Source organism: Arachis ipaensis, chromosome B10, assembly GCF_000816755.2.
Source record: "Arachis ipaensis cultivar K30076 chromosome B10, Araip1.1, whole genome shotgun sequence".
NCBI classification, from domain to species: Eukaryota; Viridiplantae; Streptophyta; class Magnoliopsida; order Fabales; family Fabaceae; genus Arachis; species Arachis ipaensis.
Window position 1 is genome coordinate 50,873,873 of NC_029794.2, and position 11,744 is coordinate 50,885,616.

Consider the following 11,744-nt stretch of genomic DNA (forward strand, 5'->3'; position numbering starts at 1 on the left):
CAGAACCTGACTGTCGAATCTTGAATCGGGATGATGGGACTGTGGATGCCGTGCCTCCTCAGACTCGTCCTCCTTTGCCCCGTGTTGATGCTGCTAAGCAGCCTTTGGATCCTTAATGAATTTTCTAATTACTTGTGTACGTAGCCCGGCTTGTGGGCTTTTTAAACTCTTTATTTTGTAAATGATGTTTCTGACTTTCGCTGCACTCCTAGCTGCTTGCTTAGTAACTTTATTTTGAAAAACAAAGTAATTTCCAAGCTCTTGGGGTTGGTTTTGGTAACCTCTTGGGCTTGTTATTATCATAACTTGTGTTTTTTCGTAACATGTCCTTCTGCACTCGTCTAGGTACCTTTCTAGGTTTTTGGGAGTGTTGGAATTTTCGTTGTCTGATCTCTTTGGATTGGCTTGAGCCTTTGCCTGATGTTATTTCCAGTAATTTGTGTTGTTTGGACCTCGTTCGGGTCATTATCCGAAATTACTTTGTATAACGCTAAAGCTTTCGAGAGGCCGATTTCGCCATGTCAATTTTGTCCAAGTTGTTGTTAGTAATCCTCTTTTTTGGACCTTGCTTAGGTCTCTTTCAGGGATTACCTTACGTTTTGGGCTGACTCCATCGTGTTGGGTCCTCCTAAGTTATTTTTTGTAATCCTCTTTCTTGGACCTTATTCAGGTCTCTTTCAGGGATTACCTTTATAACTTTTATGCTTTGGGCCGACTTTATCATGTCGGATCCTTCTAAGTTACTTTTGTAATCCTCTTTCTTGGACCTTGTTCAGGTCTCTTTCAGGGATTACTTTTATAACTTTATTTTTTGGGCCGACTTCGTCATGTCGGGCCCTTCTAAGTTATTTTTGTAATCCTCTTTCTTGGACCTTGTTCAGGTCTTTTTCAGGGATTACTTTTATAACTTTATGTTTTGGGCCGACTTCGTCATGTCGGGCCCTTCTAAGTTATTTTTGTAATCCTCTTTCTTGGACCTTGTTCAGGTCTCTTTCAGGGATTACTTCTTATAACTTTATGTTTTGGGCCGACTTCGTTATGTCGGGCCCTTCTAAGTTATTTTTGTAATCCTCTTTCTTGGACCTTGTCCAGGTCCCTTTCAGAGATTACTTTTATAACTTTATATTTTGGGCCGACTTCATCATGTCGGGCCCTTCTAAGTTATTTTTGTAATCCTCTTTCTTGGACCTTGTTCAGGTCTCTTTCAGGGATTACTTCTTATAACTTTTATGTTTTGGGCCGACTTTGTTATGTCGAGCCCTTCTAAGTTAAAGTAATCCTCTTTTATAGGGTTGGCCAGACCTCTTTCCAGGGTTTACTTATAACTTTGGTTGACTTGTTCCGACTTCTTAACGTCGGCCAGTCTTTTAAGTTATTATTTAGCAATCCATTAAGACCTCATCAGGTCCTTTCTCCGGATCACTTTCGATAACTTCTTGCATTATTCTGTTTTCATCTTTGCCGATTTGTAGAAGGTGAGTTCAATCCTTTAGTCGACCTTTAGATGAATTTGGTTTTCATCTCTGTTGGTCTTTATCGTGATTGTGCAGTTAATTTTATGTTTCACTTTCTGCCGATCTGTTGCTTTATAATCATGCGATGAATGTTTCAGATTAATGCGTCTTGAAAACTTGTAGAACATCTAACATATTTTATTTAAAGGAAAATGCAAATATGTACATGTGGAGATTTTATCCTTTTATGTCGGATAATTTGTGGATCTCAACTTGGTGCCTCAGTAAGAAACCTTTTCAGGAAAAAGAGTACACCCTATGCTGAGATCCTTTACCATTCCTAACTATAGTACCTTCTTACGTTGCAGGCGTGCCATGACCTAGAAAGCTCTCGCCCCTCGAGTTCGGATAGTCTGTAGTAGCCCTTCCCAAGTACTTCTATGACTCGGTAGGGTCCTTTCCAGTTTGCTGCTAGCTTTCCTTCTTCAGGTCGAGTTGTTCTGATATCATTTCGGATTAGGATGAGATCATTCTCTGCGAAACCTCGTGGTACTACCTTTTGATTATATCTGGAAGCCATTCGACGTTTTAATGCTTCTTCCCTGATCTAAGCTCTTTCTTGGATTTCGGGAAGTAGGTCGAGCTCTTCCCTTTGAAGTTGGGAGTTGGCTTCTTCATTGTAGTGGACTATTCTAGGTGACCCTTCCTCGATCTCCACTGGGATCATTGCCTCCGTTCCGTAGGGTGACTCCATTGTGGTGGAATGTGGCGTTGTCCGATATGCCCATAGGACTTGTGGGAGCTCCTCAGCCCAGGCTCCTTTTGCGTCCTGTAACCTCTGTTTTATCCCAACTAATATGACTTTGTTGGCAGCTTCGGCTTATCCATTGGCTTGAGGATGTTCTATGGAAGTGAATTGTTGTTTTATGTTTAAGTCGGCCACTAACTTTCTGAAGCCTGTATCTGTGAATTGTGTGCCATTGTTTGTGGTGATGGAGTATGGGACCCCGAATCTTGTGACAATGTTTCTATACAGAAATTTTTTACTTCTTTGAGCAGTGGCGTTAGCTAGGGGTTCTGCCTCGATCCACTTTGTGAAATAGTCTACCCCTACTATGAGGAATTTAACTTGTCCTGACCCCTGAGGGAAGGGTCCGAGGAGGTCGAGACCCCATTTTGCAAATGGCCAAGGTGAGGTTACGCTGATGAGCTCCTCTGGCGGGGCGATGTGAAAGTTGGCATGTTTTTGACATGGTGGACATGTCTTTATGAACTCTGTGGCCTCCTTTTGTAGAGTTGGCCAATAAAATCCTGCCCGAAGTACTTTTTTGGTAAGTGCTTGTGCTCCGAGATGGTTGCCACAAATGCCACTGTGTATTTCTTCTAAAACTTCCCTTGTATTGGAAGTCGGCACACATTTTAACAATGGTATTGAAATCCCTTTTTTGTATAGAGTATTATTTATGATAGTGTAATGTTGTGCCTCCTGTTTTAACCTTTTTGCCTCCTTCTCATCTGTAGGAAGTGTTTCTGTTTTGAGGTAGTTAATTATAGGAGTCATCAATCCTTGATCTAGACCTGTTATGGCTAGGACTTTTTCCTCTTCCGAGATTGACGGGTTCTGTAGTATTCCTGGATGAGGCTTCTATTGTTGCCTCCTGGTTTGGGGCTGGCTAGCTTTGAGAGTGCGTCAGCTCGGGCATTCTGTTCGCGGGGTATGTGGTGGATCTCATATTCCCGGAGTTGTCTGAGCTGTTCCCTGGTTTTACCCAGGTACTTTTTCATTGTGGAGTCCTTGGCTTGGTAGCCTCCCGTTATTTGTGAAGTGATCACCTGTGAGTCGCTGAAGATAATGAGTCTTTGAGCTCCGACATTTTTAGCCAGCTTTAAACCAGCTAGTAGTGCCTCATATTCCGCCTGGTTGTTTGAGGGAGAGTTTAATTTGGGTTCCTTGGTTGCTTTCAATTATCACACCTGCGCCGCTTCCAGTCTTATTCGAGGAACCGTCCACGTAGAGATTCCATTCTGTGAGGATTTCTGGGGTGTCTGTAAATTCTGCAATAAAGTCGGCTAAGTATTGTGATTTGATAGCTGTCCGAGCTTCGTATTGAAGGTCGAACTCAGACAACTTGATTGCCCATTGTAAGATTCTGTCTGCTAGATCTGTTTTCTGCAATATCCCTTTTATGGGCTGGTTGGTCCGAACCTTAATGGTGAGAGCTTGGAAGTACAGGCGAAGTCGTTGAGATGTTAGTATAAGTACATAGGCAAATTTTTCTATTTTTTGGTAGTTCAACTCGGACCCTTGTAGTGCTTTACTAATGAAGTATACAGGTTGTTGCCCCTTGTCGTCCTCTCGAACTAGTGCTGAGGCTACTGCCCGACTTCCTACTACGAGGTACAATATGAGTGGCTCTCCCTCTCGTGGTTGAGTTAGGATAGGTGGTTGTCCCAGGAAACTTTTGAAATCTTGGAAGGCTTGCTCGCACTCTGTTGTCCATTCGAACTTTTTTCCCTTCCTTAGAGTGGCGTAGAAGGGGAGAAACCTTATTGCTGATCCCGCTAGAAATCTGGACAAGGCTGCTAACCTCCCGTTGAGTTGTTGTACCTCTTTGACACAATTTGGGCTTTTCATGTTGAGTATGGCCTGGCATTTATCTGGATTTGCCTCGATTCCTCTTTGTGTGAGCATAAAACCCAAGAACTTGCCAGCTTCTACTGCAACGGTGCATTTTGCAGGATTGAGTCGCATGCCATGCTTCCTTATAGTGTCGAACACTTGGACCAGGTCAGACAATAATGTCTCTTCACTTTGTGTCTTTATTAACATGTCGTCCACATAGACTTCCATGATTTTTCTGATATGATCTGAAAAGACTTTATTCATTAGCCTTTGATAAGTAGCTCCCGCGTTTTTAAGACCAAAAGGTATTACGATGTAGCAATAGTTTGCTTTTAGTGTTAGAAACGAGGTTTTTTCTTGATCGGGTGGATACATTGGGATTTGATTGAATCCGGAATATGGATCCATAAACGAGAGGTATTTATATCCGGATGAGGCATCCACCAGAGCGTCGATACTTGGGAGTGGATAAGGGTCTTTTGGGCAGGCTTTGTTGAGATCAGTGTAATCACTGCACATTCGCCACTTCCCGTTTGACTTTTTCACTAAGACGAAGTTAGCTAGCCATAGTGGGTACTTGACTTCTCTTATGAATCCTGCCTCTAGTAGGGTTTGTATGTGCTCTTCCACAGCTTGGGATCATTTTGGCCCAAGTTTTCTTCGTCTCTGCTGTACTGGCCGAGATCCTGAGTAGACCGCCATCTTGTGGCACATTAGTTTGAGGTCTATGCCTGGCATGTCTGCAGCTTTCCAAGCAAAGAGATCGACGTTATCTCGTAAGAACTGTACGAGTGATTCTTTTATGTCTCCTTTTAGAATCTTGCTAATATTAGTTGTTTTGTCCGGGATGTCTCCGATCTGGACTTTCTCTACTTCACCTTCAGGTTGTGGACAGAGTTCTTCTCGCCTCTGAACTCCACCAAGTTCAATTGTGTGGAATTCTTCTCCTCTTCCTCTGAGGTTTAGACTTTCATTATAACAACGGCGCGCCATCTTCTGATATGCTTTTATCGTAGCTATCCCTTCTGCAGTTGGGAATTTCATGCATAGATGTGGAGTTGAGACTATTGCGCCGAGTTGATTTAATGTTGTCCGACCTATTAAGGCATTGTAGGCTAAACTCACGTTGACCACGATGTAGTCTATCTTGAGTGTTCTGGATTGATTTCCTTTTCCGAAGGTTGTGTGTAGTGGGATGTATCCTAGTGGTTGCACTGGAGTGTCTCCCAGTCCGAACAGGCTGTTTGGATATGCTCTAAGTTCTTTTTCTTCCAAGCCGAGCTTGTCGAAGGCAATTTTGAATAAGATGTCGGCGGAGCTCCCTTGGTCTATTAGTGTGCGGTGGAGATTTGCATTTGCCAGTATAATGGTGACGACCATGGGATCGTCGTGTCCTGAGATGATACCGGATGCATCTTCTTTGGTAAACGTAATTGTAGGGATGTCGGGTGCTTCTTCCTTTCCTTCGACATGATATACTTCTTTGAGATATCTTTTGCGAGATGATTTGGAGATTCCTCCTCCTGCAAACCCTCTGTGTATCATATGAACATGTCTTTCTGGTGTATGAGGTGATCGCTCAGTCCGTCCAACCTCCTTGTCCCTTCTCCTTTTTCTTTGCTCATCGTCCCGGGTGGCCAGATACCGATCTAGTTTTCCTTCTCTCACTAATTTTTCTATGACATTTTTTAATTCAAAGCATTCGTTGGTGGAGTGTCCACGGACTCGATGGTATTCACAATATTCATTCCGGTTTCCTCCCCCTCTTTTGCCTTTGAGTGGTCGAGCTGGGGGTATTTTTTCTGTGTGGTAGACTTCTTTGTAAACATCCACAAGGGACACCCAAAGAGGAGTGTAATTATGATATTTTTTAATTTTTTCCCCTTGTCGATCTTCCTTCTTTTTGGGCTCTTTATCTTTGTCTCGGTAGGTGAATCCGGATTTTGAGGTTTCTCTTAGTCGAGAATTTTCTTCCATGTTGATGTATTTCTCCGCACGTTCTTGCACTTCATCCAGAGATGTGAGGTATTTTTTTGATATGGATTGGCTAAAAGGTCCCTCTCGTAGGCCATTGATGAGGCCCATGATGGCGGCCTCTGTTGGTAGACTTTGTATGTCTAGGCATGTTTTGTTGAATCTTTCCATGTAGTTGCGAAGACTTTTCCAATCTCCTTGCTTGATTCCTAATAGACTGGGGGCGTGCTTAGCCGTATCTTTTTGGATGGAGAATCTGGCTAGGAACTTTTTGGCTAAGTCATCAAAGCTTGAGATGGACTTCGGAAGTAGGTTGTCGAACCATCTAATTGCTGTCATTGTGAGAGTTGTTAGAAAAGCTTTGCAGTGAACTGCATCTGAGGCGTTGGTGAGGTACATTCTACTTCTGAAATTGCTGAGGTGATGGTTGGGATCTGTAGTGCCATCGTATAAGTCATATCCGGAAGTTTGAAGTCCTTAGGGATTTTGGTCTTCATGATCTCCCTAGTGAATGGATCTTGATCCTTACGAGAGTTGTCTTCAGGGGTGGACCGAGTAGCTTTGGCTTTGAGATCGGCTTCGAGTTTTAGAAGTTTATCTTCTAAATCTCGACGTCGCCTTACCTCTCTTTGTAGATCCTTTCCAACTTCTCGTTGATGCTGGGTTTCTTTTTCAAGTTGTTTTAAACAATCTTGAAGCACTTCTATCACTCCCAGATTTGATGAGTTTTTGTCCCCGTTAGGTTCCGGGGTATTTTTCAGTGTATTGTCTGCATTTTTGTGCGGTGTTCTATCCTCTAGATCTGAATCGTGGTCAATGTCATGGTCGTCCGCCATGATGATGGGATAACTTCTAAGTTCCCCGGCAATGGCGCCAATGTTCCGAGGGTTACTTGAAACTGTAGGTCGATCTCAGATGAGATCTTTTGTACTGGTCGGAGATGATGTGTCCGGCTGGTGGATGGCGGCTGGAGCTATCGTGTCCGACTTGTGGGACTGGCTACACTGCTGATCCTTCGTCACCGAAGGGTGGGGGATACCTGCAAGAGACTCCGATACTTAAGTTAGCATGGGTATTAAGCAGGTTTTTAGTAGAATCAGAGTATGAGTTATACCTGGGTGCTCCAGTGTATTTATAATGGTGTGAGGTCAGCTTATCTTCAAGGGAACCGCCTTTATCTCTATAGGCTTGGACTGCCTTTGGATTTGGGTCATGTTCCTCTATTTAGGCCCTTTACTGGGCTTTCCTGTCGATTTAGCTGAGCTCTTTAAGAAGAGGTCGGATAGCCTGACCTGAAGAGGTCGGTTGCTTTGTTACTGAACATCCCAGGTCGGATAGCTCGACCCAGGGTATGAACAACAGGTATGGAGATGCTTCTTCCATAGAAGTCAGAAGTTGGTGCAGTGAAGTCACCAAGAACCTTCCTTACATCTCCTCTATTATTAGGCTCGGCTGCCATGGTTGTACTTTTAGCTTCTTGTTCGAAAAGTTCTGTGAGGTTTCCTCCGAAGTGTTGTGCTTTAGCTTCTTGCAAACGCTTCCTTAGGGCCTTCTTAGGTTCGGGATCAGGATCAAAGAGATGTTCTTTATCTCTGTTCCTGCTCATAAACAAGAAAAAGAAAGACAAGAAAAAAGAAGAATGGAAGTCTCTATATCATAGTATAGAGAATTCCTTGTGAGATATCTTGAAGAAGAAAGAGAATGGAGGTAGAAGAAGAGATAGAATTCGAATAAAGGGTAACTTTTTTAGGAATTTAAAAATTAAAAAGTAATAAGGGAAACTAGAATTAAAATATTTTTGTTTTTATTTTATTTATTAATTGAGTTCGACAAACAAAAAGGAAATTAAAAGCTAATTAACTAAAAAGATTTGAAAATTGAAAGATGATTTTTGAAAAAGAAGAGAGAGAGAAGTAAGAAGTTTTCGAAAAATAGAAAAGAGAAGAATTATTTAGGATGTTTGGAAAAATAGGAAAGAGAAGAAGAGTATTAAAGATAATAAGATAAGATAAGTAACTAATTAAGAAAGATTTAAAATTAAGATAAGATAGGAGTATTGAAAAAGATTTGATTTTAAAAATTTTGAAATTTAAAATTGGAAAGAAAAAGTTAACAAGATAAGATAAGGATTGAAAAGATTTGAAAAATATTTTATTTTGAAATGGAAATTGAAAGAAGATAAGATAAAGATTTGAAAATAAGTTGAAAAGATAAGATTTGAAATTTGATTTTTGAAAAGGATTTGATTTTGAAATTTGAAATTAAGATAAGATAAGATAGAGATTTGAAAAAGTTTTGAATTTTAAAATTAAAAAAAGATAAGATAGGAAAGAATCAAATTAAAAGAAAAGATTTGAAAAGATTTAAGAAGATAAAAATTTAAAATTTGACTTCACTAACAAGAAAATACTAAACTTAAAAAAATTTTTAAATCAAGAAAAGATAAGATAGCTAAGAATTTCAAAAATTTGAATAAAGATAGAAGAGATATTTTTTTATTTTTGAATTTATGAAGAAAGAGAAAAACAACCAAAAGACAGCAAACTTAAAATTTTTATATCAAAAGACACTAGTTTTCAAAAATTAAGAAAACAAACACGAAAAGACACCAAACTTAAAAATTTTAAGATCAAAACAAGAAAAGAAACAAGAACAACTTGAATACTAAGTAGAACACTAAAGAACCAATTCAAAAATTCAAAAGACACAAAGAACACACAAATGACACCAAACTTAAGAACTGACACTAGACTCAAACAAAAGACACTATTTTTAAAAATTTTTGGAAAAGAAAACAAGAAAGTTCGAAACTTTAACAAGAACACGAACAAAAAGACTCAAACAACAGCAAAGATTTTTTTTGAAAATCTTTTTATTTTTTTGAAAAAGAAAATAAAAGACTCAAACAAAATAGTAAAAAGTACCTAATCTAAGCAACAAGATAATCCGGTAGTTTGTCAAATCTGAACAATCCTCGACAACAGCGCCAAAAATTTAGTGAACAAAACTGACTCTGCACGTTTCGTATAGATAGACCGGCAAGTATACCAAGTCGTCCAAGTAATACCTCAGGTGAGTGAGGGTCGATCCCACGAGGATTGTTGGTTTGAGAAAGCAATGGTTACCTTGCAGATCTTAGTTAGGCGGATAGAAATTATAGTTGTCACAAGAAAACGCATAAAATAGATAACTAAATAAAACGTTACTAGATAGGTGTGTAATCAATGGTATGAGAATGGTTGAGGCTTTTGAAATGCTTCTTCCTTCTGGATCAACTTTTCTCAACATCTACTCCAACTTCTGATTGATTCTTTCCATGGCAGGCTGTAAATGATTAACTACAAGTCAGCGGTCATTAATCTTCTCTGCTTCTGATCAAACGCCGAGTCAGCGATCATCCAATCTGAATGGGGGTGAAGCTCTAGCAATCCATTCCCTTGGTGATCATACTCAAAGTGCCACAGACAAGATTGAATCTTCCGGATCAAAGAACCCTGCTTCTTGGATTCTAGCCTGTACCACAAAGTCCCTAATCGCCCCGCACCTCGGCTGAACTGATGACTCGAGAAGTCTCCAACGAAGCCGTGGATTAGCCGTCTAAGAGATGTATAATCAAGCTTGTGGTTCAGTACTATCCCGTTAAGGACTCACAAGAACCCATGTGAATAGGGATGACGGTCAAGTTACACTCCCAATTCATTAGGATGAAGAATGAAGATACATCTTAGAATAGAATCAAGCATAGATTGAAGTAGAATAGTGATATTATTAATTCATAAGAATCAGCAGAGCTTCTAACCTTAACCTAGGAGGTTAGTGACTCATACTGTACATAATGATGTTCCAATGTAAAGTGGGGGAAGAAGATGAGGCAGAAGATCCTAAATAAAGGTGATCTTCTCCTTTAAATACTAATCTAATAATTAAGGATTACAGAAACAAGATAAACTAGGTTGATAGAGCAAAAATCCACTTCTAGGGCCCACTTAGTGAGTGTTTGGGCTGAGCTTGGAGTGTTTCCACGAGCTAGTACCCCTTAGGGGTGTTGAACACTGGCTTGGGACTCTGTAATGGGCGTTGGACGCTAGCTACCCCCTTTTGGGTGTTAGATGCTAGGAATGGGACTGGTGGCTGGCATTGAATGCCAGTTTGGCCCTTCATTTCCAATACAAAGTATGGACAATTATATATTTTTGGAGAGCCCTGGATGTTAGCTTTCCATAGCCGTTGAGAGCGTGCCATTTGGATCTTTGTAGCTCCAGAAATGCTCCTTCGAGTTCATGGAGGTCTGAATCTGGCAGCATCTGCAGTCCTTTCTCTGTCTCTAAATCAGACTTTGCCAAAACTCCTCAATTTCAGTCAGAATTTACCTGAAATCATATGAAAACACAAAAATTCAAAGTAGAAACCAAAAATGTGAATTTTTCACTAAAATCTATGAAAATAGAATAAAACTTAAGCAAAACATAATGAAAACTATATGAAAATGATGCCAAAAAGTGTATAAAATATCCGTTCATCAACGCCCATAGGGGATTAGAAAGTTGCCCTCCTCAGCTCCTTAGGGGGCGTTGAACGCCCAGTCTTGCTCCAGGTCTGGCATTCAACGCCAGCAATTGCCCCTCAATGGGTGTTGAATGCCCAAAATACTCCTTCTCTGGCGTTCAACGCCAGTCCTTCTCCCCTGATTGGGCATTGAATGCCCAGCTTCCTCCTTGCCTGGCGTTCAATGCCAGCAAGGGGATCTCTCCAGGATATTTTGGTTTCAATTCAGAACATCTCTGTCTCTATTCTAAGTGCTGCGCATGATCATAAACATTAAAAAGCAAAGGAAAACTATGAAAATTAATAAGAAATGAACTGAAAATGAATTTAAATGAGAATAAATGAAAGAAAGAAAATAATAATACGCTACTGATGGTTGGGTTGCCTCCCAACAAGCGCTTCTTTATCGTCAATAGCTTGACTTTACTGCTGCGATGTTAGCAGCAATGTAGAGCTTTCTTGCTCAAGATTATCCCCTAGGTAATACTTGACTCCCTATCCATTCATTGTAAATATTTTATCAGAGTGTCTATCTTGGAGCTCTATATGACCATAAGGTGATACATTAGTGACCATGAAAGGTCCTGTCCATCGTGACTTTAGCTTCCTAGGAAAGAGCTTGAGTTTGAAATTGAAGAGTAAAACCTTTTGGCCAGGCTCAAAGATTCTGGGAGAGACCTTTTTATCGTGCCATTTCTTGGCTCTTTCCTTGTAAGTTTTAGCATTGTTAAAAGCATCTTGTTGGAATTCATCCAACTCATTTAGCTGGAGTATCATTTTTTCTCCTGCAGCCTTGGCATCAAAGTTGAGGAATCTAGTTGCCCAGTAAGCTCTATGTTCCAGTTCCACTGGTAAATGACACGCCTTGCCATAGACCAGCTGGTAGGGAGACATTCCAATAGGGGTCTTCAAAGCTGTTCTATATGCTCAAAGGGCATCGTCAAACTTTCTTGCCCAGTCCTTCCTAGAGGCGCTCACTATTCTCTCCAGGATTCTTTTGAGCTCCCTGTTGGAGACTTCATCCTGCCCATTTGTCTGTGGATGGTAGGGAGTTGCTACTCTGTGGAAAATGCCATAACGGTACAGTATGGAGTCGAGTTGTTTGTTACAAAAATGATTGCCTCCATCACTAATCAGTGTCCTTGGAA

At 40.6% G+C, this 11,744-nt stretch overlaps 1 protein-coding gene across 1 annotated transcript; it reads right to left on the reverse strand.

Annotated features, from left to right (window-relative positions):
• LOC107620623 lies at positions 11,092-11,490 on the reverse strand. The gene has a single exon (XM_016322756.1). The coding sequence runs from the start codon at positions 11,488-11,490 to the stop codon at positions 11,092-11,094; it is 399 nt and encodes a 132-aa protein (XP_016178242.1).